Source organism: Drosophila busckii, chromosome 2R, assembly GCF_011750605.1.
Source record: "Drosophila busckii strain San Diego stock center, stock number 13000-0081.31 chromosome 2R, ASM1175060v1, whole genome shotgun sequence".
NCBI lineage: Eukaryota > Metazoa > Arthropoda > Insecta > Diptera > Drosophilidae > Drosophila > Drosophila busckii.
Window position 1 is genome coordinate 9,427,068 of NC_046605.1, and position 27,974 is coordinate 9,455,041.

The 27,974-nt window shown below is 39.7% G+C and overlaps 4 protein-coding genes across 7 annotated transcripts; 3 read left to right on the forward strand and 1 right to left on the reverse strand.

Annotated features, from left to right (window-relative positions):
- Positions 1-51: 51 nt before the first annotated feature.
- LOC108597139 (protein lin-54 homolog) lies at positions 52-6,498 on the forward strand. 2 transcript variants are annotated; one of them, XM_017983531.1, is made up of 5 exons: positions 52-377; positions 3,131-4,656; positions 4,719-5,656; positions 5,721-5,860; positions 5,924-6,498. In XM_017983531.1, the coding sequence occupies exons 1-5, from the start codon at positions 350-352 to the stop codon at positions 6,244-6,246; spliced, it is 2,955 nt and encodes a 984-aa protein (XP_017839020.1). In that variant the 5' UTR covers positions 52-349; the 3' UTR covers positions 6,247-6,498. The 2 variants fall into 2 exon arrangements, with proteins under 2 accessions (XP_017839020.1, XP_017839019.1); XM_017983530.1 differs by lacking the exon at positions 52-377 and adding an exon at positions 2,999-3,064.
- LOC108597140 (elongation factor Tu, mitochondrial) lies at positions 997-2,741 on the forward strand. Its single transcript, XM_017983532.1, has 2 exons — positions 997-1,105; positions 1,175-2,741. The coding sequence occupies exon 2, from the start codon at positions 1,201-1,203 to the stop codon at positions 2,665-2,667; it is 1,467 nt and encodes a 488-aa protein (XP_017839021.1). The 5' UTR covers positions 997-1,105; positions 1,175-1,200; the 3' UTR covers positions 2,668-2,741.
- Positions 6,499-6,908: 410 nt separating the features above from the next.
- LOC108597102 (synaptic vesicular amine transporter) lies at positions 6,909-26,220 on the reverse strand. Of its 3 annotated transcripts, XM_017983474.2 has the most exons (9): positions 25,926-26,219; positions 25,352-25,451; positions 21,310-21,841; positions 11,057-11,221; positions 10,851-10,989; positions 10,664-10,722; positions 10,006-10,604; positions 9,636-9,953; positions 6,909-9,232 (listed from the first exon to the last, which is right to left on the reverse strand). In XM_017983474.2, the coding sequence occupies exons 3-9, from the start codon at positions 21,818-21,820 to the stop codon at positions 9,161-9,163; spliced, it is 1,863 nt and encodes a 620-aa protein (XP_017838963.1). In that variant the 5' UTR covers positions 21,821-21,841; positions 25,352-25,451; positions 25,926-26,219; the 3' UTR covers positions 6,909-9,160. The 3 variants fall into 3 exon arrangements, with proteins under 3 accessions (XP_017838963.1, XP_017838961.1, XP_017838962.1); XM_017983472.2 differs by lacking the exon at positions 6,909-9,232 and having other exon boundaries at positions 9,370-9,953; positions 25,926-26,220; XM_017983473.2 differs by lacking the exons at positions 6,909-9,232; positions 25,352-25,451; positions 25,926-26,219 and adding an exon at positions 23,433-23,528 and having other exon boundaries at positions 9,370-9,953.
- LOC108597103 lies at positions 18,366-18,989 on the forward strand. The gene has a single exon (XM_017983475.2). The coding sequence runs from the start codon at positions 18,532-18,534 to the stop codon at positions 18,967-18,969; it is 438 nt and encodes a 145-aa protein (XP_017838964.1). The 5' UTR covers positions 18,366-18,531; the 3' UTR covers positions 18,970-18,989.
- Positions 26,221-27,974: the final 1,754 nt, after the last annotated feature.

The window sequence follows — 27,974 nt, forward strand, 5'->3', positions numbered from 1 at the left end:
ATGATGAGCAACCCTGTATACTCAGCCATAGATAAACTGAAACTCATCAACATGCAGTTTGTAATAGTCTACATTTAAATTTAATTTTGAATACTTTTCTCAAGATAACAATACCAAGTGCAAAAACAAAGCCCGCATGCAACTTGAAAGGTGCAGAGTGTTGAGTTAACAGTTAAAAACGTGATTGTGTTGTTTAATTAGCAAATCGGGAGGTGTTCGTATATGAACGTTGCGTTGTAGCTCTGGCCACAAGATTTTCTTTTATTCGTTTTGCGCGCAGGAAAGTAACCAAAACAAATACAAAGGCATTCACAACTGATAAGGATTGCCACAGTCATTAACAGGAATAATGAATACCAGCACTGGCTCTGAAATGGGTAAGTCGCCAACACCTTGCCACAAATTATTTCATATTTCAAATTGAATTTTCAACCACTCATTGACTATGATGGGGCCAGTACAGCTAACAGCGCGTGTACGTCAGTTGGCCAGGCGGCCACCGACTTGCCAACGTTTGCTGGCGCGCAAATTCTTATTTAGTAAAGTTACATGGTTAAACGTGTGCCCAGTGCATTCTGCAATGTTGGTTGAGTTGCAAATTGTTTACTTATCGATCTTGCATAATAAGTGTGGCGAGTTAATCTTGGTTTTGTTGAAATTTTGCTAAATTACAGTGCTTAGTATGTGCTTTTTAACGTTGAGGGAATATACCAAGAAATTTCCCATTGAAGTCATCTGGCAACGCTGTGCGCGTTATGTACAGTCTGTGGGTGGAATTCGCCCTTTTGATTTGCTTTGAAAGCACACTTAATATTGTAAACTGCTGATAAGGAAATATGTGTTTAAAAAGTCTACAGTGTGTTTATGTAGCAGTGTTTGAATCGAATGGCAATAAATTATTTTCTTATGTGTCACAAGCGCGCATAAATAATTTCCCTTCGATAACATAAACAAGAAAACGATTGTAAACTATATTTAAGCTGCTGGCAACGTTGTCACAAGACTATCTGGCAACTATAGGACTCAGCACATTTTGAGGTTTACGCAATTCGGTTTCTGTAAAATTGCTGCACTTGTTAACTCATTTTGAAGCCCAGACTCAGTTGTAAGTAGATAAATATGTTAACTGTTGCGTTGACATCTATAGCATATTCAATTTGAAATTTTCATTCAGGAGCGGAAATAGTGTAGGCCAGAAACATGTCACAGTCATTAGCCGCTGCCGTCTGTCGGACTGGAGTTGCTTTGCGCTGCAGCCGACGTGCTATGAGCACGGCGAGACTGCTGCGTAATGGAGCACGTCCTCGCATAGTGTGCAGCACTACGGCTCTTAACAAGAATTGGCAACAGACGAGTCTACTCACTGCCTCGACTGGCAACTTGGACCAATATGTGCGATCCTACGCCAATGAGAAGAAGGTATTTGAGCGCACAAAGCCTCATTGCAATGTAGGTACAATTGGTCATGTGGATCATGGCAAGACTACATTGACAGCGGCTATAACGAAAGTGCTGGCCGATAAGAAGCTGGCAGAAAGCAAGAAATACAATGAGATTGATAATGCCCCTGAGGAGAAGGCGCGTGGTATTACCATCAATGTGGCGCACGTTGAGTACCAGACAGAGTCGCGTCATTACGGTCATACAGATTGCCCCGGACATGCCGATTATATCAAGAACATGATTACTGGCACAGCCCAAATGGATGGTGCCATTCTGGTTGTGGCTGCCACAGATGGCGCTATGCCACAGACACGCGAGCATATGTTGCTGGCTAAGCAGATTGGCATTGATCATATTGTGGTCTTCATCAACAAAGTAGATGCAGCAGACCAGGAAATGGTGGATCTGGTAGAGATGGAAATTCGCGAATTGCTCACGGAAATGGGATATGATGGCGATAAGATTCCTGTGGTAAAGGGCTCAGCCTTGTGTGCCCTGGAGGACAAGAGTCCAGAAATTGGCTCTGAGGCTATACTTAAATTGCTAAAGGAGGTAGATAGTTTTATACCAACGCCAGTGCGTGAGCTGGATAAACCATTCCTTTTGCCTGTCGAGAATGTGTATTCCATTCCTGGTCGCGGCACTGTGGTGACAGGCCGCTTAGAGCGTGGTGTGGTCAAGAAGGGCATGGAGTGCGAGTTTGTGGGCTACAACAAAGTGCTCAAATCGACAGTCACTGGTGTGGAGATGTTCCATCAGATTTTGGAAGAGGCACAGGCTGGCGATCAGTTAGGCGCCTTAGTTCGTGGTGTCAAGCGTGATGATATCAAGCGCGGCATGGTTATGTGCAAGCCTGGTAGCGTTAAGGCCCTGGATCAGCTGGAGGCGCAAGTTTACATACTGTCCAAAGATGAGGGTGGTCGCACCAAGCCATTCATGTCCTTCATTCAATTGCAAATGTTCTCACGTACCTGGGACTGTGCAGTCCAAGTGCAGATTCCAGACAAGGAGATGGTTATGCCCGGCGAGGACACCAAGCTCGTATTGCGTTTAATTCGTCCAATGGTGTTGGAGCAGGGACAACGCTTCACACTGCGCGACGGCAATCTTACACTAGGCACCGGCGTTGTTACCAAGGTTATGCCGCCTTTATCTGAATCGCAGCGCAATGAACTGACTGAGGGTAAAAAGGCGCGTGAGAAGAAAGTTGCAGACAAAAAGTAAGCCTGGCATGTAAGGCACTTTCAGTAACATACACAGTACTACCAGTCGTTAATAAATCGATTTAATTTAAGCAATTTTTATGCACTATATTGTGTAAGTTGTTTATGAATGCGTTTAATATTTTATAAATAATTCAAATAAAAACTCCAAACACCTGATGTATGAGTAATACATTATTATTAAATAATGCGCGCCTGGCGAACATGTCCAGTGTTGCTGCTCAAACGATGAGCAATCTTTATCGATATTTTTATGACCAATGGAAATATAGTGTTGCCTAATGTGCTATTCCAACTGCCTTGCAGCTGATATTCTTAAAAGTATATTTTGAAATTGAATTGGAAAAACTTGGTGCTATTTGAAAATATGTTTACCAATCGGGCTCAGCAATGCACGGGTATATTAATATCAACAATCCTTTTAAATTTAACACTCATTTGCATGGTATTTCTGTAACCCACAGATGAACTGGACGACACCACGCCGTTACCAGAGCTTACTCTATATGATATGCTAGAGACACCATCGGATGAGCAGCAGTCAGACGTTGCTGCGGATACGGGAGACGATGAGGAGGAGTATGAAGACGAAGAATATTTGTCAACCTCTGCCAATGATTCGCTGAATACGCCACGACCAAAAAAACCAAATGTACGAATATTGGAGAACAAGCGTTTAACTCCGGGCGCGCCAATTGGCATGGCATTAAAGAATATCTTGGGTGAATCCGTCAAGTTGGTGACAACGCCTCCAAAGACAACGCAATCAACGGAAATTAAAATTTTAAACAAACTACAGACGAAGCCAATTAAAACGTTCAGCAATACGGCCGTTAAAATTGGCAGCACGACAATTGCAAGCACCTCGGCCTCAGCAGCAGCAGCAGCAACAACGACTACAGCAACAACGGTAACGCCAAAGCAAATTAGAGGGATTACTATGACGCAAATAAAAACCACGGATGGCAAAGTGATTTATCTACAAAAATCGTTGCCAGCTGCAGACGCACAAAAACTGCCAGTTGGTGTAACAACTGCAACGACAACAACAACAACTGCACGTCTGACTAAAACAGTGCCCGTGAGTTCCGCTGGCATTAGACAGACGCTGCTGCCCAAGGGAGTTAGTATAGCTAGCACGGGTTTAATAAAGAGCAGCGCCGGCAGTACGCCCATTACTGTTAGAGGCATAACGGCAATTGGTAGCTCGCCCACAAAAATCTCGCCTAACGCCACGACAACGGTTACAGCAACCTTGTCCACAAGTCCAACAACCTCAACCGCTGGAGCTGTTGGAAACAAGATGGCCATACAAATGGTGCGCACAGCAGATGGCAAGCTTATCAAACTAAATCAAGGGACAGCTTCAATGCTGCTCAATGCTAAGGCAGCAGCGGGTGCGCTAAAGGCAACAACAACGGCAGCAACAACGACAACGGCAGCGACAACGACAACTGATACGCAAGCCAAGGCAGTTGGTTCGCCAGTAATTATTAAAGGTGCACTAAAGCAGCTGCCAGCTGGTGCAACTCTCAAGACGACCACAACCAGCGCCAGCACCGCAACTAGCAATGCAACAAGTCCAGCAGCTTCCACAGCGCTGCCCGGTGGCAAGTTGCTTGTACAAAGTGCGGGCAAGCAAATTGTAGTTGCCAGCAAAAACATTATCAAATTGTCACCCAAGCCAGGTGCTAGCGGTGCTACTGCTAGCAACGCCAGCATACAATTGGGCGGCAAGAGCGGTGGTGTACAAATTGTGCGCGTACTACCCAGCAATAAAAGTGGCACCAGTACATTGACCAGTCCACAAAATGTGTCAATTGGACGCCCGCGCACGATTAGCAGTAACAATAGCAGCAGCACCAGCAGCAACAACAACAATAGCAGCAACACAACAAATGTTTCCATCACTAATGCTGGAAAAATTGTTATGAAAACCATGGGCGGCAGCATTGTGCCGTTGCCATCAATGCAGACATTGGTATCCAGAGTAAGTACTGCTGCTAACTGAATAAATTTTAAATTGTATTAATTGCACTTTTCGTCATTTAGCGTGGACCAAGCGGCGCAGCTAATATAACGCATGCCAAGACGCCGAGCAGCCAAGCTCAACCGATTAAGCATCGTCTCTCGGATCTCAATGTGCAAATCAAGCATATGACGGGTGAAGGCGGCGAAGGACCCGATGCGAAAAAGGCGCGCTATGTTATTTCCATGCCGCGTGTTCCAGGAGCCCCAAGAACTACGCCTGTGACGCAACAGCAGCTTCAGAAACTTATGGCAACACGACCGTCGCAAGTGAAACGTATATCGTTGCCGTCCCCTGTTAGAAGCAGCAAAACTGCTGACACAAGCAAAGCTGCTGCTGATAGCGACGGTGGTAACAGCACTGGTCGTAAGGTGTACAATCTTATTACCAAGAGTAATGCAAATGGTGTCAAGTATATGATTTGCAACAAGACATCTGAGGGTAAGCCGCACTCTGTCTACAACACAACAATGCGGCGTGGGTATACTTTAAATGATCCCGCCAAGATAAGACGCGGAGTGCCCCTTACAGTGCAGCAGGCAAAACTCAAGCAGATGAGATTGCAACATCAGCGTAAGGTATTGGCGCATAATCAGACCAAGCTGCGCCAAGCACATCTACAAAAACAGCAGCAGAAAGTTAAGCCAACGCAACCGCAGCAGCCTAAGGAACAACAACAACAAGATCAGTCAACGCAAGGCAAATCCGGCAAAGCACTTTTTGATGTTCTAAAGCCGCCAGCTGCACCAGCGGCATCAGCTTTGGATGCCTTGGGTGGCTCGCGACGCAAGCATTGCAACTGCAGCAAGTCTCAGTGCTTAAAGCTCTATTGTGACTGCTTTGCCAATGGTGAATTTTGCCAGGATTGCACCTGCAAGGATTGCTTTAACAATTTGGACTATGAAGTGAAACGCGAGCGTGCAATACGCAGCTGCCTGGAGCGTAATCCGAGCGCTTTCAAGTGAGTTAAAGCGAACAATGAATATTATAATAAATATTTAAATTGCTTTTAAATTGCTTTACAGACCCAAAATTACAGCGCCCAACTCTGGCGATATGCGGCTGCATAACAAAGGTTGTAACTGCAAGCGCTCCGGCTGTTTGAAGAACTATTGCGAGTGCTACGAAGCCAAAATACCTTGTTCGTCCATGTGCAAATGCATGGGTTAGTACAGAGCCACTCTTATAAGAATGTACGTTTGAAATAATAATTATGTTTGACTTGCAGGCTGTCGAAATATGGAAGATCGTCCGGATGTGGATATGGATTCTATGGATGGCTTGAATGATGCCAAATTCCACGCCAAGCATAAGGATGTGAATGGTACTCAAGAAAATCGCTCCAATCTCTATCTAACCGACGAAGTAATAGAGGCAACTATCATGTGTATGATATCGCGTATTGTTATGAATGAAAAACAAAATATGGCCTTGGAAGATACTGAGCGTGAAGTTATGGAGGAGCTGGGGGAAAGTTTAAATCAAATTATAACATTTGCCAAGGAGAAGAATGATACAAAGCAGCAGGATGAAACAAAAGCAGCGACTTAAGCAGATTCTGCTTGAAAAGTAAAGAAACAAAATCAATTAAAACAATTTAAATCAATAATTTTAATTAGATGCGTAATTTTAAACAAACAGTCAACATAACAACACACAAACGGACACTAATTCAATATTTGTATGTGTATATTAGTTGTAAGCTTAAACGGACCCTTTTTGAATTTCTCAAATAATTCGGCTTAATGTAAGCTTTCTAAAAGTTGACCTTTAATTATCATATGTAAAACGTAAAGTGCAAATAAATGAATATTGTTTAAAATATAAGAATCTGTGCTGTTCTAGACTCGGTTGTTGCGTTTTTGTGAATTTTTCAAAGGCTTATTATTTTTAAGAAATCGAAAATCATCAAATATACATGTTTTAAAAAAAATTGTATAGGTGTGCATTTCGGTATCTCTCTTGATCTACGCCCATGCTTGCCTGTGTATGTAAGTAAAAAACATATTGGATTCGTTTTCGAGTTTAGCTTGTTTATTCACCAACAACTTCAGTTACATATTTTGTGTGTTTGTATTAAGTATTGTGTATTTTGAAAATTTGATATTACGAGTACGAGTATGTTTTAACTCAAAGCAGTTTTAATTTTGAGTTTAGTTAAACATTTGTCAAATGACAACTAACGTTAGCATAATAGTATATATGTATTTATTTATTTAGTATAGATATTAGCATATATAGTTTATATGTTTAGAAATATGTTTTGCTTAAATACGATTTGGTCGTTTACTTCCCGTTAGCTCCACCCTACAATGACATGGCATAATTTTATGTTTCGACATCGTTATTGATTGTTGTTTCTTGCTTGTTGATTGTTGTTAACACACTAATGTATACTAAAAACGTTAATACGAGTATGTCTAAATTTTTTGACTAATATGCTCGCGCTAAACTAAATGAATAAATTTATATAAATATTGAGAGAGTATAGTGTGTGTGGTTATTATAAATGTTTAGCAAATACATACAGTAAATAGTTTGAGTTTAAGTTAGTTTATATATTTGAGTAAATAGTACTGTGCACAAAACATATATGTAAGTACATATAATATGTTTGTATTATAGTTTGTTTGACCCCATACCAGCTTTTTGTGTGATGCAGTTTGTTATATATAGTATTGAACATTAACTAAAACGTATTGCATAACTACTAGTTATATATATATATATTTGTAGTATATATAGTATATGGTATAAAAGCTATATTGTCTATTTCACACGTACATATGGATTGCTAAGCCACGCACAACAACTTCTGAAAACCGAATAAAACTTTTAATACGTTAAGTATATTAAGTAACTATAGAGCTTTCAGTGTACCCTGTACAATGCTTTTGTACTGAACAAGCCTTTATTTGGTTAAGTATACGCCTGTACTAAGTAGATGAGACTTTAAGCATAGTTTAGTATTTTGTATGATTGAATTTTGCAATTCGACAGATAAAACTAAAGCAATAAACTGAAATTTATTTATTTTTAAATAGTTAAATAGTATCGATTAAGCATTGATGATCAGCAAGTATTTCAGCTATGCATATGTACAGTATTTTCCATATAACCTCATTGTATACCTGCGTGTTCTAAATACCATATAAGTAATTTGTTTAATTGGTTGCGCATAAAAATGTTTATAGGTTTGTCCAAAATAGTGACATTCATTGTTGTATAAAAAATATGGATTTTACATAGTTTCTCTAAAACGCGTAGAGCTGCTTGCAGCCATTCAAACAACTCGCGGAAGTATCCGATTGATCTAAACGATCTCTTAGTTAAGTAATCAAATCATAAACTAAAACAAACATGTTTATGCGCCATAACTTGAGTATGTTGTAGTTCATAAGTAGTTAAGTATCTTTTAGGTACAGTTGAGCTTAACTTTAGTTAGTTCCCTTAATGCGTCAGATATTGTATTGTGTGTGTGCTATATAAAGCAACAACTTTACAGTTATAATATATGTACGAGTATATGTCTAATTGTAGCTATAGTTACGTTTTGATTGAACAAAAGTTTATTTGGCTAATTAGCATATTTTTTAGCGCATAACGATTAACTAAGTAACAACATAATATATTTTGGTATAGTATAGTTTTTAATTTGTATTTAATTTTGGCTGCTGTTGCAACCGAATTGCTGCACTTACGTGTCATCATATTGCGAACTAGAGCTTTAATGTGTGCCCCCAAGCTGGAAACGCTACTAGAGCAAGTTTAGGAATTGCCTAAACTAAACTGAGATCAATTAGCTGAGCTGGTTTACGTACTCTGCACTTCTAATAACTTCAATCACTTCCGGACTCACATTAATTCAATGCAATTGCTGATGCTTTCACTTTTCAATTTGTGCATATTGGGAGTAGTATAGTTATATACTTGCTTTTAGTTAACATAGTTAACAGACAAATTTTCATATATATTTTTATTTAATGTTATATACTTGGCTTTTCAATTGTAATTTGCCTCAAATATGTAGTAGGGTTCTTTGGTGGTTGTCAACATCTCTTAAACAAAAACCCAAGTTTGGATTTGGATTGTTTCGTTTTTTCTCGTTTAACAAATTTAATTTTAACTCAACTTCACACAGCATATTCTTCATCTATGCAAATATAACCCGTCTATGTGAACTTTCTTTCAATTCGGCTTGAGTTGAAATTGAAAATTATATTTCTTTTGATTCGATTAACAGCTGCTTTTAACTTTTGCTCTGTAAATTACGTTAACATTTAAACATTTGTAACAATTAAATTTCTTGTGCTCATATGATATTCTTGATATTTTTGGTTGTGTTTGCTATATAGTTATTTTTTTTTTTATATTTTTGCGTATGCTTGCATTTCAACAAATTTTTTTTTTTTTTGATTTTTGGTTGCATATTGGCAACATTGCTTTTGAAAACTTTTGTGTCGGTTTATTCGTCGTCATCGTAGTTCTGATAGGTAACATAACGTACCTGGGAGCGATCGCGTCCGTAGATCAAAGACTGCAAAAAGTTGAAGAAATTGAAATTTTAGTATGAGGAGCAAAGTTAAAAGTTTGCAAATAAAACAAGTAAGTAAAATCATTTTTATTAAACTGAAACTTAAAACAAAAACAAGCTGCTAAAACTAAAATAGTTTAAGATTAAAAGCCAAACTTAAAAGCATATAATATCAAATTTGATTAGCATAAATATCAAATACATATATACAAAAGCATAAAGTCAACGTTAAATCTCAGAGGCGCTCAGACTCGAACGCTTCGTTCGCTTTGCCCGTATCCGTCATAATTGCCGGACAGGATGCCGTCAGCTGAGCAATCGAATTACCGCCAGGGCAATTGGATTCCCCATTTGCAGCAGCAGCTTCAGCTGCAGCCGCAGCGGCGGCTTCTCTAGCCATACGCACCTTCTTCTCATCGCTTGTGGGTGGATTCTTGAGCAGCGTCAAGAGCGGCGCATACATAAAGCAGAGTATAGCAATGCCAAACAGCATCCACTCAAAGCCAATGCTCTTGACCAACGAGCCGGAGAGAGCGGGACCCACAGCAAAGCCTACGCAGAATGCCACATCGCCCAAGGCGTAAACGCTGCCGTAGACAGCCGAGTGACGTATATCCACTAGATAGCCCAGCTCGGGCATCATGGAGGAGTCGACCATGCCAATGGCAAAGCCCAGGCCAGCGTTGGGTATAATCAAATGCGTTATTGATGTGGCCATAGGTATCTGCAATTCACACATTAGTCACAAGTAGTTGGAGTCCAAAACTCTTACGCACAAATATCAAACAAGCTCCAATAATGACCAAGCCCAAGCAGGCGGCGAACCAGCGTCCAATTTTGTGTCCCAGTGGTCCAAACAGATTCGTGCCGATCAAGTAGCTTATGGAAGCGGGCAAAAAAGCCACGCCCTGCTCCCAACGTGTTGCGCCCATATTGTCCACCATCCACAGCGGCAGCGAGGGCTCCAGCATAGCTATGCCCATGTTGGCAAACGTAATGGCGCCCGCCGCTATCAGTATATAAGGATCGCTGATTAGGCTCTTCAACGACGGCGGCTCCTCCGTTTCGGCTTTCTGTATCGAGGGCTGCAGCATGAACAACTGCAGCAAGCCATCGCCCAATGCCAATGCAGCCAGCACCAGGAACGGCGCCGACTTGCCCACAAACTCATACATAACACCACCAAATGGCGGACCAATGAGCACGCCCAGCGCCAAGCCACCCAAAGCTATGCCCATGGCATTGCCACGCTCCTTGTCGTCGGTGAATCGATCCGCCAGCATGCCCATCCCAGAAACCGAGGAGCACGACGAGCCAATGCCCTGCAATGCGCGCGCTATAAACAGCACCAAATAGGAGCGACCAAAGGCGAAAACTTGAACAGACAAATGGAGATTAATAAGAGCTTCTAGTGCTATGTAAAAGTTGACTTACTTATGGTGGAGAGAAACATTATGACAAAGCCAGCAAACATCGGTATACTATAGCCAATGCTGTAAATAAAATAAATTTAGTTTTCATATTAGTCGAGTTTGGGTGTTCGGGTTAATTAGTTTTTAATCTCAGCATTTAATTTAATATTTTTAGTTGTCAATTTGAACAAACCTTGACTTTGACTTACCGATGCGTTAAGGGACCGACGATTGGATTAACCAACAGCTGTACAATGGCCTTGGAGGCGAAGAGCAAGCCCACCTCCACCGTTTCGCCAACAAGCTCATTGTGGCGCTCCTCCAGCTCGCGATAATAGGTTTCGTTTTCTGCATATAAAAAAGAAGTAAATGCTAAGCGGCAACAAATGTGTGAAGTGCCTGCTGCACTGCTTACCCTCTGGACTCAGCGTGGAGATCTCGTACTGTGCGTCATTGTCCTTACATGGGCAGGGTCCGTTGGGTGAGGGCGAGGTGCTCGGCACGAGCGGCAGGCGTGGGTAACTGGCAAGCGGGGCATCCGGATGTCGTATGTCGTACAGGAACTCAGGTATGATGGGCACTGCGTATAAGAAAATAGCGTAAGAGTGTTAGAAAGCGTGAGAGCGATGCTGACGACGCTCTTAATGGTTTTCTAATTGAGTTGCAACAAAGCATTTTGCGCACAATTAGCCCAAACGACGAGAGCTCTAGTCAGCGCTAAATTGCAATTTTCAGCAGCTAGTGCCAGTCGCTCTTTAATTGCATTATGTGCCCGCAAAATTGTTGTTGCTGGCAAAAAGTTTTATAATAGCTTGAAGGCAACCCAGTGCTAGTGCCAGCGCCAGTGGCGAAAGTCAAAGATTGCTTGCCCTGCTACTTAATTGAGTTCCTGTGTTGGGCTTGCAAAAATTGCGCATACGACAGGTTGGCCTAGTGCCTCAAGCAATTTAACTTTTGTAAATATGTAAAGGGTAGATTGAGTTTGTTATAAAATTTATAAATTCAATAAAAACTAGCTAAATAATTATAAGTAATATTATTAATTGAAATAAATATAGCCTGAAGGCCTTTGTTGGTCAGGCTATACCAATTGTACTATAGAACTTAATTCTAGGCTACAATTAAAATAAATAAATAAATATAAAGACAAAACATATGTTGTGTATTCTTCAGTCTAGTCTTTGCTTTATTATCCAAGCTACTCACTAGACCTTTTAGTCCGCAGCAACGGCAACGGCAATTCAATTTGTTTATTGCATGTTGCGACTCTGTTTATATTTATTATCAACACCCTTGGCCACACAGGCAACAGCAACTGCAACTTGCTGCAAAGTGTACGTATCCTTGTTGTAATTGCATTTACCTGCCCTAGTGCGAGCCCCGCCACCCCCTTCAGACACCAATTACTCGCCCCTGTCTACAAATTATTCGCTATGCCTGCAATTGAGTTTTGAGTGCATATTTCAATTCGTTGGCAAGTTATACGAGTGTTGTTGTTGGCTTTTGTCTAAAGTGTTGTTGCCACAATGTGTGGATAGCTACTTGACAGGCCTGCGGTTGCGGCATTGACAGGCAATAGTTTAGCTAAAAGAATGGGCGCTTCACTTTTAACAAACATTCTTTTTTTTCTGCTGTTGTTAATTTTAGACGCTTGGCTTAATAATAAATTACATACGCATAATTTGTTTACAAGCATGTTTTAATCATAGCATTGCATTAGCATAACTCAAATGGTAAGCATGATGTGCTAAAAGTTCTGGTTTAGCATTTCGTGCCAGCACGTGCCAATAAATTTTGGTCTAGGACAAATCAAGTAATGTGCAATTCGCTTTTCATGTTCGTTTCTCTCATGTCAAAGCAACTAACATATGTCGTCCATGTCAAGCCATGTGCCATTTGGCAATGCGGCCAACACATACACACACATATGTTTGTATGCGTGTGCCCAATCTTTAAGCGGAAGCAAGACGCTTATGCAAATTTCTGTTGTCCTTTTTTCTGTTTGTTGTTATTTAAATGGGGTCTTCCACTTAGTTCAACTACTTAAAATGCAACACCGCCGTAAACGATTAACCAGTCAATTTCTTATACGTCTCGAAGTCGCCCAGCAATTTGCTTTCCCCCTTACTCTTTGACCTGCAACTCATTAAACTGTCTCCAGGCATTTGACATAAAAAAAGAGGAAAAAGAAAAAACTTAAGCAGAAAGTAAGCAAAATATATGAAAAGCACGTGCAGCTGACAAACGCTTAATGGAACCCGGTAGATTGTTGAATTGTTGAAATCGTTGTTTGTATGTATATGTGACTGTGTGTGTGTGTGTTTCGGGTTGCATTTCGCGTGACGAAGACACTTAAACCGCAAGCTCCCCACCAGTCTACAAATATATAGTAGTGGGTAACAGGGTTGCAGAAGATTAAACAAATTTTTGATGAGAAAATTTCGAAAATATACACAATAAATATAACTACTTTTCAAAAAAATATAAATACAAGCCGATATGACAATAATATTTTGAGCTTACATGCATCTTGTGATTTTCTTCAACTTATTATTATTATTTTGAAATATCTAATATTTTTATAAACAACCTGTAGCTTAAGCTAGTTTACTTAAATAATAAATAAATAAGTAAATAAATAATCTTAAATATTTTAACACACGTTTTAGATAAATATTTGTTTTCCAATGATAACATTTTTGTATGAAGTGTCTTTGAAATGTTTTCCTTTGGAGAGAGATTCGTTCGATTTGTAAATTAATTTATTGAACATCGGCTTTGGTTTGAAGGCATGCAGCCCTGGTGTCTAAGGCTACATCGATGCCTGTGACAGGGGCGACGTTGTCAGGGCAAAAAAAAGCGCTTGGCAGTGAGGCAACAAACGCAGCAGTGAAAGGACGCTAGCGAGACTAGAAATGTGGAGCCAAGGCGCCGTCAGCGAGTCGTGACCATAGAGATCTATAGCAGATTTTGTTAAACCCATAAATATGCAAAGCGCATTTAATTACTGTTAATAGAAAGTCAGCGAGGAAGGGTTGAGAGCAACATGCGGCAGGCCACGCAGACGATTTGGGAGTCGGCTAGCAGACCGTTGTTTGTGCGCTCAGTTTGGCTGGAAAGGATTGGCGACACAGGACGTCGCCAGCATAGACACTTTATACTCGACTACGAGCCGCGAGAGCGTCAGCGCCAGCGCTGGATAGGCGCAGCAGCTGCAACAGCAGCAGCTGGTGGTGGTGAGTGGCAATAGAATTTAGTAGATTGTGCCTGAAATTTTGTTTTGGGAGCAGGCAATCAGCGAAAGGAGCAGTGGGAGCAGGAGCAAACGCTTGACGAGAGCGCGGAGTACAGCTTGGAGGAGTATCTGCTGCTGGATGCAACGAAGCTAACGCTGCAGTATCAAAGCACCAACAGCTTGGCTGTCAAAGCCAATGTACCCAACCAAACAACGCGCTATCCCAGCTGTCGTCATGCCAAGCGACGCGCCTGGCTAAGCAGCAGAAGCTATCAGCAGGAGCAGCTAGCAGACCAACACGCCAGCTTTCATTCTCACTCGCGACGCAGCTCGCTCTCAGCCATGGGCTCCACAGCCGGCAGCAATAATCCCGAGGAGCGTCTGGCGGAGCGTGTGCTCAACTGGTTGGATCTAGCTGGACGTGCGGACATTGTTAAGTCCGCTACACCAGCCACTCCGCCTGCTGGCAACAGCAGCAGCAACAACAGTGCGCAACACAACCGCAGCACACGCAGCTCGCGACATAGACAGCGCAGCTGCCAGCTGAAGCGTGTGGCATCCACACAGCGCGTTGTGCCACGCAAGCAGCTGAGCAAGTCGCAGCCACAGCCCAGCGCTGTTGGCTGTTGCAACAATGCCAATGCCAATGCCAAGCCCATTACAATTATATTCAATAAAGAGGGCGTGCCCGTGCGCCTCAATCGTCCTGCGCGTAATATTGATCTCTGTGCGTTGAGCAGCAGCGCCAGCACTACGCGTCGCCTTGCCGGCCAACTAGCCTCGGCTCGTTTGTATAATGGCGCCGCCAGCTCCACGCCCACAATGGAGGAAGTGCGCTCCACGCCGCCGCACAGCAGTCGCAGCAACAAGGAACAGCAACAGCAGCAACAACAACAGCAGCAGCAGCTGGATAGTCGCAAGCAGTTGCACATCTTCATGCCCAGCTTGCCCAAGAAGGGTCTGCTGCTGGGCGCAATGCATGACGATGCACTTAGTGTTAGTTTTAGTGATTTGTGTCAGGTTTAGCTACAGTCCTGAGGCAGATGTAGACTTTAGATTTAATATTATAAAAAGACTAAATCACATCAACGAATTGGGTTTAAAAGTTTGAGATAGACAGCAAAGATAAACTGCTTTGATTATTATCTACATAATTTATACTATGTATAAGTTAATCATAGCTCAAAAAAGAGTAAATAATTAATCTAATTGGTTCAAATCCAAAGAATTTTTGTTTTTAAAATTTACAACTGTTTACCACGTTATTTTTCTTAATTTCAAATTTATATCTATTTAAGATTGTGAACATTAAAAACAATTTGTAAGACATTAAAAAATATATGAACATGGTGTTTAATTAGAGCAAAAAATTAGTATAAGTTGTATGAAGCGAAATGCGCATATGCGTATACTTGATTTGCGTATACTCGATTTGTTTAAAGTGTATTTGCATATACTTGATTTGTATTCTAAGTACACGCTCAAACATGATCGTAGCTAGTAAAAAACGTATTTACATTAAAGCTTATATACCTTAATTATGTAAAAATCTATTGGGATTGATAAAGAATTATTCATTATGTGAATTGCTGTCTCATTTTTAAGTGTCTCTTGTGTTCGGTATGCCATTTTGTTAATATGTTCATTATGAATATTAATAATTGACCATTAAAAATAGAAGCTGCTTTTCACAGTCGAGTATTACAATTTGTCAAACAATTGATAAACAACTGTTAATTTTTTACAAGCTAAGCACAAGGGAATTCTGCGTAGCTGCCTACAACCGCCAAGTACTTTATACTGTTTAATTGCTGCGCTGAAATGCCCGCGACACGTCAAACGCTTATTGAAACCTTTGTTACGGCTACGCTGTTATCGCGGTACTCGGGACTTTTTCCGTACTCCTACCATATAGCCAGCAATGCATTTACATTGTCCTGGCCACTGTTACTGTTCGCGCTGCTGCAGGCGCTGATTTATTTCTATGTAAATGTATCGCTTATGCTGGCAGATTGGCGTAATTATGCGCAGCCCGTAGCAAGCAGCTCTTCGTTGGCAGTTGTGGGCAATCTGCTGTTGCGCATGCTGGGACTAATGGCCACAACGGTGAGTCTCAAAAGAAATCATAGAGTAGCTATTATTTGATTTATTTTTAGGTTTCTTTGTTGCCTGCTCTACTTGGTAGCCGCCGCTTGGTCAAGGACATTAATCGTCTGTTGCGCCTCGTTGACGATTTTGTAGCATTGAGCTTCAATACGCAGCGTCTGAATCGTCAAATTCGTTTGCTCAGCCTGGCCTCAAATGTTGCGCTGTTCGTCTGGGTGTCCTTGAACTGTTGGCATGCTGTACACTTCTATAAGTTACTTACAGGACGCACTGCCAGCTTGGCCTACTATATGGTAGTGGCGCTATCCGACTACTATAGAATGCTTTTTATATTCTTTATGCGCCTACAGCTGGTGGCTCTCTACTGTATGTCCCAGCAGTTGAATGAATTTATGCAGGAACTGGTTAATTTAGAACACGAATGTTATGAAAGACAGCGCAGCAGAGCAATTGCTTGGGCAGTGTCCTAGGAATTCAATGTATAGCATAGATTTACTTAATATATTGCTTTATTTAGTTCTAAACAGCGCTGTGGCTTTGCATAGCATGCAGCTTTTCGTTGCTTGGCGCCAATTTGCTTAGCTACGCAGCAAGCACTCAAAAGCTGATTGCTTTAGCTTAACACCTGCAAGATTTATGTTTGCCATTTAGTTAAACATGTGGCACGTGTATGTTAATGTTGACATCACACATAAATATGCATGCATATAAACATGTATTTTTTATTGTTGCTGTGTTTTTTTTGTTATTGATTTAGTCATGTTGTCATTGAAAGTTGGTAAAGTTTATTTTTGGCATAGCTCGTCTGTCTGCACTTCATGCCACGCCCACATTTTTGCGCTTGCTTGGCAGCTTATAATTCATTTTGTTTTTATTTAACTTTGTGTGTAACCGTGAAAATATGAGACAGCTAATAACGCAAACAAAAGTTATTAAACTTACATCAAAGGGGCGTGAAAGGATTGTGGGAGTGGTTTCAATACTTTGACAGCTCATAAGCGTAACAAAATGAAGTTTGTTTTCGTAAATTGCCTTCTTGTTACTCCCACGCACTGTATTTATAACTTGTACACAAATTCATAAATGAATTACTGACATTACATGTATGTATCATTAGCTATCCTAGTTTATGGTTGGGAATTTGCTTGCCTGTATCGAAAGCTGTCATGCCATAGCTTAAATGACACCTGCACCTGTCACACTTACTAAATTATAGCCATCTATGTTGTCGCATAGTTTATTGCCAAATGCGCAGTATTTAAATGCGATTTCAATCGAATTCGAATTCCGAGAAGCGCTCAATGAATCCTGACACTAGGAATTAGCGATGGCAGTTGCTTTATTTGTTGTGGTTTCCATTAAATTTATTCAAGCAACTCTGGTGTTAATAAAGTAAACGCTTCTTAAATTCAAAGTATCGTGGCAAAGTTTGAAAAACTTCATTAGCTTAGACAAAGGAATTCAATTGGAAATAATTATTATTATTATTCTGGCAACTCATTGCGTTCACTGCTTAATCGCCAACAGTCCATAGACAACTGACCTGTAAGAGGCCTCGCTTGCTGTTTTACCTCCCAGTCTCTCACACATGTAAGTTGCTCTTGACTCAAATGATAGTGAGAGCTGCTCTTGTCTATCGCTTGATCGCATTACGATGTGTGCTGGTTCGGCTGATGGGATGTTGGGTGGCTTTTGTTTTGACAGCATTAAGTAAGAATTTGAGATTAAAACTGAGGATGGAAGGTAGCAGAATATCTCAATTGTAGATTTGTAGCAAAGAGCTCTGAGCAGATAAAATATATTTGCAAATTAGTATAATAAATGTTATAACTTTTTGTTTTGCTCTTGCTATAAATTATTATTAAAAATAAGAATGATCATACTAATATATGACTTGATTTTTACTTTTTGAAAGCTATATTTTTTATTTTAGGATTCAAGCCTTCATATTCAATTGAATCAAAAGCTATTCCGCTCTCAATAAATCAATCACACTGCCATCTCTAGACAGCAATGACAGCCAGGCCAAGCAGGCTTTGACTGTGACCTTTGCCGTCGGATGTGGATTGTGGCTGGTGCCGGCGCCATGTTAGTGACTCGTGTTTGTGTTAGCGCTCGCGCGCACATGTGTGTGTGTAAGAGGGAGCGGAGGGGGCAGCCGCTGGGTATGGGTAGCCGCTGCTAATAACAACGTCATAATGTGGCAAGGAAAAGTTTTTGTGCCTCAAGGCAAATAAGGTCTAAAAAGACAAAGGCACGCTCACAATTACGACGCGGCTAAAAGTAAAACTTTGGCCTGACATTTGAGTTCTGAGCAGAAAGCAGAAAAGTATCAAGGCAAATGCGCAACAATACGTGTAATGCCTCAGTCACAACTATACGGCGTAACTAGACAGCCAACTGCCTGCCGTGACTTATTCGCGTTTCTGCAGCGCACGCGGCAAGTTGCAAGTTGTGACGGCAACATTACGAAATCCAATTCCGTTGAGCAAGCAAAGCTTAATTTCGGCTTAATTTTCCGGCAATTAGTGCAAAAAAAGCGTAGCTAAATGTCCAGCGACGAGGACTCCCAAGGCAGTCCGCTTAAGCCAGCCACGCCCACATCGCCACTGCCGGGCGAGCGTGAACGCGCGCGCAACAAAGCGGGACGCAATGCCGAACTGCTGCGGCATCAGCAAAGCTTCGAGGCGCGCTACAGCAGCATTATACAGAATCAAATCTGGGAGACGAGCATCAACAAGGATGTGCTCGAGCGTCAGCTCAACGCTTATTTTCCATTTGCGCGCAGCGCTTCACTTAACAAGGATGCGCCAGGTGCCTTCGATCAGCTGCTAAAGCCCACATCCTCAGCAGATGGTGGCACCTTGAAGACTCGCTCCGTGGGCACTACGCCTACGAAGCAGCGAGCGGCGGTTTGTCTGGAGAAACTCGACACTTTGGATATAGCTGAGCAGTCAGAGCAAAGTCAGAGCGAGAGTAAATCATAGGAAATTTAAATTGAATAGGAAATCTGATTAAAACTTTTGCTACCAAATCTTTTAAATAAATTTTGAGTTTTATCATAGTTAATAGAATATTCTATTCTTAATCCTTGGCTTTCTGTTTCTATTTCTCTATTTCTATTCTCTCAGCTTTTCAAACCAATTTTTAATTACTCCGCGCTAAAACTTTTTAATCTACCCTCTCTTTGGTAATTTTTGTGATGTTTATAAGGTTGCAAGTTTAATTAAAGACCTCGCTCCAAGGCATATATTTTTACACAAATGTATTATTAGCTCATAAGTGACTTGCATATTTATAACTAAGCGCTGCATGCAATTTTCAAGCTTCATTAATAAACATAAATACAGTTATCAATAAAAGTATACTTCTACATAAATCTAAGTCTTATATGCTTTAGCTTTCAGCCACTTTGACCCACATAATCCGCCGGCTAAATCAAATTTATGAGCATTTTATGCTCGTTGTACAAAAGATCAAATGTAAGCGAAAGCAAAAGGGTATTTCAGGCAATTTTCACTTCAACACCTTTAACGGTGAAACGAAAGCACTTAAGTGGAAATGCCTCAAGTCAACGCTAAAAGCACTTCCCACCCAAACCCCACTTTGCCACACAGCAAACTTTGATTTGCAGAGCAAAATAAACGTAAGCTAGAAATAACTTCTGGGTCGTGAGTAGTTTCTACAGGGAGGTTACTTCTTTTTTTTTTTTGGCTTTGACTTAATAGTCAGACTTTTTGCGCATTTTTCTACTTTTCCTTTGACTTTCACTTCCGCTGCCTATCAACAAGTTGGCTCAAGTGCTGCTGCTGCCTTTTGCCATCGCTATTTGTCATTCGGCTCGGGGCCAGCGTCAACTTGTTGATTTAAATTCATGAAAATGGTAAGGAATAAATGCGAAAACTCAGCTAGACAGACAATTAGATATGCTGGCAAGCCATTAAATTACATCTGACGCTAAGGTGGTTACCAAGTAGTTGGTGCAGTCGTTAGTTATAGAGTTGATTATCGAGCTACTAAGCGTTAAAATGGGCTCTTATTAGGCTTTTTTAATAAGCGTATATATTATCGTAGTAGTTGATGCAATCGTTAGTACGAGAGTTAATTATAGAGCAACTAAGTTTTAAAAATTGCTTTATTAATTGCTCTTACTTAGATTTCATGGTCTGTGTATCTTGAATTGATTCCCAAAGCAGGTCCAGAAATTTTGTTTAGCGTATCATGTGTAAACATCATATTGAACACTTCTAGGGTATTCGGAATAAACTTTATTCACTTTGTGTTGTCAGTCACAGCCACAAATATTAGCCCAAGCGGAATACAACTCTCAACTCTGACCAATGTCCAGCAAACACTTGATGTCCATGTGTTTTTGTGCTCAGACACTTGACATAAGCACTTGGCTTGTCCGAACGAGCTGCAGTCCCTCCTACCCCAGCGACGATTTAATGTCACACACAGGCAGTGGCAAACGAACTCGTGTCTATTTAATTGACTGTCAGCACTTGGTGACTGCTGCTGCTAACAAACCCCTAGAGCAGAGCCGCATAGACTCTGGCTTTTGATAATATTGAAGAAGGTACTACAGCATTGATTAGTTGGCTTGGTTTGGTCAGCTGCCCATACTCAAAGCACGTCGGTTGTTTATTTGTTAACTAAAGTTAAAAATATTTAAGGCTTTCAGCAGCTGTTAATATAAATAAGAATACAATTGCTGCAACTCCCTTTACAGCAATGACAGTTGAATTGATGAGCTGGAAATAAAGCCAAGCCGTTGATTAACTGACTGACTGACTGACTAGGAGAACACATTCATTAACTTAAGTGGCGCTCTGTGGTAATTTTATGGCCCTTGTGGCCAAAGCCGTCGGGGGAAAAAAATGCGTAATGGGTAATGGCTATGAATAATTTGCAGTTGCATTGTCAATGTGGCTTTTACTACTAAGATAAATGCTCATGAAATGCTAATTTTTTCAGCAGATTTATGTGCTTTACGCATACAAAAGGTATCTTTAGTTAAGATTAAGTTTAGTTCAGTTTTACAGGTATGATACTCTTCAAAAGTGATTTTATTCGGTAAGTAATAACAATGGCAGTCAAAGTAACATACTTAGTTTAGTAGTTTCAACTTTGAAATTATTCCTTTAATTAACTAAAATTTCTTAATATGTTATGTATAATGAATATAGTTGGAATTCAAATTTTCAGATCAATCAACATATTTCCCTGCATACATTAACTTCTTGTTAATTTTAATATTATTTAAAATTGATTTCGCTTTAATTTTACTTATTTGTATTTTAATAAATATTATAAAATGTACTCACCGACAGTTGTTAGCAGCATGTTGTCCAGCAGCAACGCTATGGCCACGATCACCAAGACGAGGCGATTGGAGCCGCGCCAGCTGACCATCCAAGCTTTGGCCGCTGTAAATGGGCCGGCGGCGCGTGGATCCTCTTGGCGGTACTGATCCGGCGGTGGCTGGCCGGCTGCATATGCTTGCGACTGATAGCCCTGCTGTGGTGGTGGTGGATGTGGCGGCGGTGGTTGCTTGCCACCGACTCCCATAATGCCGCACTCACTGTCCTTGCTGCCATTCTGCTGATTAGTGTCCTGGCTGAGCTGTTGCTTGAAGGGATTTTTGCTGGGTGTGTGACTGTTGCTGCTGCCGCCAGCCAATTGCTGCTGCTGCTGCTGATGTTGCGGACTGTTGACATTTATGGTAAAGGATGTGGTCTCGTTTGCTGTTCTTGCTGCTGCTGCTGGCTGCTGTCCTTGCTGCTGTGCTGTGTGTTTGCGTGCTCCATCATTGGCCGCATCAGTCGATGATTGCATTGCGTAGCTCACAACACGTTGCTATAGAAATTCATAGATATAAGTATAGCTATGGCTTTGAGCAAGGTCTCTAAGCGGATTGTCTTTAAATTGTAATCAAAATGTAAGCCCCTTGGGGGGCGGGAAGCTGGGGGTGGTGGTTGTTCCCAGGCTCGCGCTTTGCTACGCTTCAATGGCTTGCACTAATTAAAAGCAAATTATATATCACGGTGCGGAAATTAAATTAAATTAAATTCGTGCACAAATAAAAATTGTATTTCTCAGCTCTAATAATGCATATAAAATTTTAATATTTATTTAATTGCCAATTGCGCTGCTGCGTTTACATTTACAATTTACAATTTTACTTTGAAATTGAGCAAATGTAAAGCGAGCGCGAGGCAAATTCAATTTGAAATTTTCACAACTAATTCGTTTAGCAGGCTGTCGACACAAAAGGCAGCAGCCACGCCCCCACTTACATTCAGCCAAGCGTCCCTTTCTCAAAATTCTATGCATGCATATACATATGTATGTAGGTTAAATAAGCTGCGGGAGTGGAAAGCTCTTGAGTTTTCCGTTTTTTGGGCAAACTGATTGCCAGAGCTCTGAAAGTTGCGAGTTGAGTTTGCGACTGCCAAAAATTGAATTAATTGCAGTCAATTAAATCAAAAAGCTGTCATAATTGAGAGCACAAGATGCAAACTGACAAAATTGTAAGTTTCCAAATGAGAGCTGAAAGACAGCTTTGATTTCATAAGAACTATGGCCTAATGAAGCTACAATGCTTCAAAGTTTCTGCTTACATAAGGACTAAATCCGCTTCAAAACTATATGCAGTCTATGCATAGATAACCGGTAAGTATCTACAGCTGCTGTCACTAATTGCTTTGACTTAACTTAGCTCTGCATGCATCCAAAAAGAATTCAAGTTGTCTTGTCCCTCGAACTTTTGCCTTGTATTCTTGAATTAGTTCTTGATCTTGACAAAATAAATATTTGCTTTTGCTATTTTATTTCCGCGTAACGATACAAAACTCTTCACTTTGAATTCAGATTTGTTTCGAGAACTCCCACTTCAATTCGACACATAAGCACTCTGGACAACTCTCTTCAAAAATAAACTTAATTATTTATTTGTTGCTATATTTAGAATGGCTCAAGCATACACAAAGCTTTTGAGCGTCTATTCAAGTCCGCATAGCGCATATAAGAAATAATATAATTTACAGAAAGACATAAATTATTTTAATTAAAATCAAGACGTCATTGTCGGATGAATTGTTTATGATGATGGATGCATGAACGTGTTCAATCAACTTGGTTATTTATGTTTGCCTGGCTTGAGGATGCCGTCGGACTTGTAATCAATGTTATACTATATAATTGTCTATTTTATATAGAGAAAGTGAGTCAAGTCAATATATTGGGCATGTAATAATGTGAAATTAACTCGCAACTAACAAGTTAATTATACACTACGGACACTGACACATGAAACAGTAACAAAAGTGCGATTAAAATAGATTTTAATCATTATTGCAATTAGGTCTAATACAAAACGGACACTAAGTGACAAAATACAGAAGCCAAAACAACAGAAGGCAACAATTAAATGTTTTCGTTTGCTTACCCTGCAACTCAAACGTTCTCAAAACACAAGTATTATATATTAGAGTATAAACACTTATGTAACAAATATTAAGTATTTATATAACTTATTTGTTGGCATATATTAGTAACCTCTTCAAATAAGTTTAGTTCACAACTTTGCTATATTTTAAATTTATTTTTTATCACATTGTTCTGAGATTTTCGATGAGATCTTATTCGCGTAATCTAACCGACAACTTGGGGCTCTGAACTCAAACTAAAAAGCATTGGCGTGCCGCTGGGCACTTATTTAATGAATTTATTAATGCTGAAAAATATCTCACTACAATTATAACATACCCTATACCTATTTAAAAAGAATTTTCGTAAGTTAACTAATTAATGTTTTGTGAGTGAAAGTTAAATTTACTTGCAAGCAAGCAATATAATAAATAATATAAATAATTTATAAATTTTAATAAAGCAAAAATAAATTATTTTCAGGCGCGTTAAGAGTTACAGGGTATTTTAGACTCAAGCCTTTAATTCTAATTAATTCTACCTGTTGAGTTAAGCACATGTTTTTTATTATTTTATTATGCCCTAACTAAAGGTGTCTATATAATGAATAACAATTAGATGGACACTAACTAGTTCAATTTAATAAATTCAGTCGTGAACTATGGTCAGTCCTTAAGTGTTCAGAGCGTGCATCTTATATTGACAGTTATTTATGTATATGAAAAAACAAGTTACATTAATGAACGATGAACTTTTGAATAATATGAACGATTGAAGAATTTAAATCGACGGTAATTTTATGGACACGTTCAATTGAACTTATTCTAAAGAAAACAATACAACCTTAAATTCTCTATTTGAAATAAGCTTAGAGTATTCCAACTGCGTTCTCGACTTTTTGACTGTCGAATTTCAGATGATTTCAATGGGATTACTCGTAGTGTCTAAAATACATATTTCTAATTATTTATTAGCAATGCGCATGCGATTGTTTTTCTTAACTTTTTTATGAGCGTGAGAATCAAGCAAAGCAAACCAAAACAAACAAATGCAATAATAATAATAAGTAGTTAATAACAAAATAAATGTATGCTAATGCTTGCAAAGTTATTTAACGCCCTAGTCAGAGGGTTAGACTTAAAAGAGCGTTGTAGGCTGAGAGTTTTTGAAAATAATTTAGCCAGATCAATGTTGATTTTGATTGGCGGCCACATAATATTTAATAAATGATACCCTGTACAAATTTTAGCATGAGACCAAGAGCGTGTTAATTATGTTTGTAACGTGTGTGCTATCTATATAGCTGATAAATGTACAAGCATTATTTATGATCTCAGGTCGCTTTGGCATTGTTATTGCTGCTGTTTGCCCCACTGTGTCTTGTGTTAATTGCATCAAAATTGAATTGCCGGCACACGGTCGAACGTTTGGCGGCTGCCTTTCCTCAGCTCCAACACGCAACTTTATTTAAATTGTGTTTGTGCTTTTATTTGATATTTTCAGATTTGTGCAAACGCTCATAAACATCAATTAACTGGCGACTGACATTGAAAAGCTGCTCTTAAATAAAAAACCGTCCGACTATTTATATAAATTCTAATGGAAATTATACATTTCAACTCGGAAATGCAAGAAAATAAATTTATGCACAACAAGTCATGGAAAATTCTCAATTTATTGCTATTATAATTAAAAAAATTCGATGTACCTGACTGGTTTAGCTTGAGCATCTAATCAGGTAAGCTAATTAACGCTAGAAACAAGTGCAACGTACTGTTAAATGTGCTACTCAAAACGTGTCCAAAGGCCTAATAAACAAACAAAGGCATTTCATATATTATATGCTTATATCTAATGCAGCTAGTCATAAAAAAATGTAATAAAATTAATCACTCAAAGCCTGCTTAGGCAGCTAAGTGTGTTATTTATATAAATTACCTGTAAATTGTTGATGCTGGATTTTAATTGCTGCCTATGGTTGTCTGTAGTCCGCTTGGGTTGTCTTGATTTTTGGGTGAAATTGTGCGTTGGAGTATTCCTATGGGTGCATAAAAGAAAAGAGAAGAATTGAGATGTTAGTTAAACAAAAATAAAATGCTTTGAAAGGATTTGTCTGTGAATAAAAAGTCTTTTGTGAATTGTAGCTTTCATATTTAAGAGCTAGACTGGCATAGAACCTGATTGCAAACAACGCCCCAAAGACTTTAATAAAAAATGGTTTTTAATACTACTGCGAATATTTACATTTGGCAAACAAAATAAAAAGTTATGGACTGCGGCAAATTTATGCAGATTCATGTATGAATATTTGCGCACAAATCAAACAAATAAATAAATTGTTGCTGCCAGGTAGAGCTCACATTGATTGCGATTGTTTACGCTTAGGCACACTCATGAATACACTTTAAAGAAACTTAAGCATAAATGACAAATTTACTTTATAATAAGTCAAGACTCTAGCAATTTAATTTATTTTGTTGGTTATTATAGCAACTTGGGAAAAAAAACTTACACCCGCTGCTTTATCAAATCACATATTTTTTGTTTATTGTTGTTTGCTCAGTTTTTGTTGAGAATTTATTGCAATACAAAGTTAATGCGTGCATTTAAAGTTTGATGTTTATTAGTATTGCTGCTTGATTAAACTGTTGATTTAACAACATTTTTATATGCTGACTGTAAGCTGTTGCACTGATGCCACAAGTGTCTCTGGCGAACTGTGGAAACGTGGAAACGAACACACGTCCATCAGCCACGAGATTTCATCTCGCACTGAACGTTGCACGAGGCGCAAAGCGCACAACGCCCGCAACAGCGTCAGGATGTGGAATGCGAAAGGACAACAGCAGCAGTAGCAGCAGCACTAGCGACTGCGCTGCCACTTGTTGTGTGCGTCGTCGTCGTCATCGTCGTCGTCGCTGTCATTGTTTGCTGCCTGTTGCAGCAGCAGCAGCAGCAGCAGCAGCCGAACTCACCCCCAAAGCAGAAGGCTGGCAGCTCTCTGAAAGCATTTTGAAAACTGCCAACGGCAATGATTCTGCTCAATTGCCTTCATTGTGTGTGTGCTTATGCGTGTGTATGTGTATGTGTGTGTGAGTGTGGTGGGGCGGCCCTGGCTGTTTGATTTTATTTTCACTGTCAATTGCGTTACGCGCCTGTAAGTATGCAATATATTCAAGGGGGTTTGACTCCAAAGGACCACAGGCTGACTACCAGTCAGCCAGAGAGTGAGATAGATAGGCAGAGCAGGGCAGGGCAATAGCATATTATGCCTAATTGATTTTTCTGTTAAGTGGGTGCCAACTTATCGATGAAGCCACGCACACATACATACAAACTGACTTTGACTGCTATTTGGGCGTTGACTGCTATTGAAGCTGCAACCGAAAATAGGAATTTTTACTGAAATTAAAGCTAAATTGCATATGGCAAGGCATTTTTCAATTAAATTGTATGCGCTCTTACTTTAGTTATAGATAATATCTTACTTTGAATTTCAGCAAATAAAAACTAAAACTGCAATGTCTAAAATGTATTCTACATTTAAAAAATATTCTACTAAATACATAATAAATTTTAAATATTTTAAATTTATCTGCTATGTATTTAACTAACTATATTTTAAATAATTTCACATATCTTGCATAACGACTGCATTTGACAATTTGTTGCTTTAATGATGGTCTTTAAATTGTTTTTGTTTTTCCGCTTGCCTTTCATACTTTTATTTATCACGTCTCTATGCTTTCTATAGGTGTAACAGGTGCGTTGTGGAGTGCTGCCGTACGTGTTGTAGTCTCTGATTGTGGCAATTGCCAAGCTCAAAACTCAAAACAAAGTATCGAAACTTTCTATACGACGCTCTATTCATTTTGGGTCAACTTACCAATTAGAAATATTGCTTGCTGTATTTATTTCATATAATTGAATTGAGAACGGCTAAACGAATCAACTTGTAGCTTTGTCCGGATGCCGACTAGTCACGTGACATTGACGAACTGCAGTGTTTGAGCAACAAGTGACGACTGTTTACCGCTAAATAAATTTATCCGGCTTTGAGCCAATCGTTATGTATTTTAAAACTTGTTGAGTAGAATACCCCTAAGAATAGTTAAGGTCACAGTCAATGTGCCTGATCAATAGACACGCATTGATACGAGACACGCTTAAGCAAATTAAACATAAAATTACTAAAAGCTATAACGAACTCTTTGCCTGTAAGCAAACCAGTCTTATGAATAATTTGAAATCAAAAACAAATTTTTTAAGCTAATAACGAAGGTTTTATAGGCCGTTGTAGGGCTATGTTGTGCCCAGGGAAATAATTTATACACTAAATTTGGATTTGTTGTTGGCACGCTTATACCTAATACCAATCACAAGCTGGATTGCTATTAAGTCTAGCAACAAATACAAATTAGTGTCACTAGCTCTTATGGTCTCTGAGCACTTGTTCGCTCAATCGACTCAGTTTGTCTTGCTGAATCAGAATATATACTTCAATACCTTTTGCTGTTTTTTTTTTATAAAAAGGTATAAAATGTATAGGAAGAATAATAGA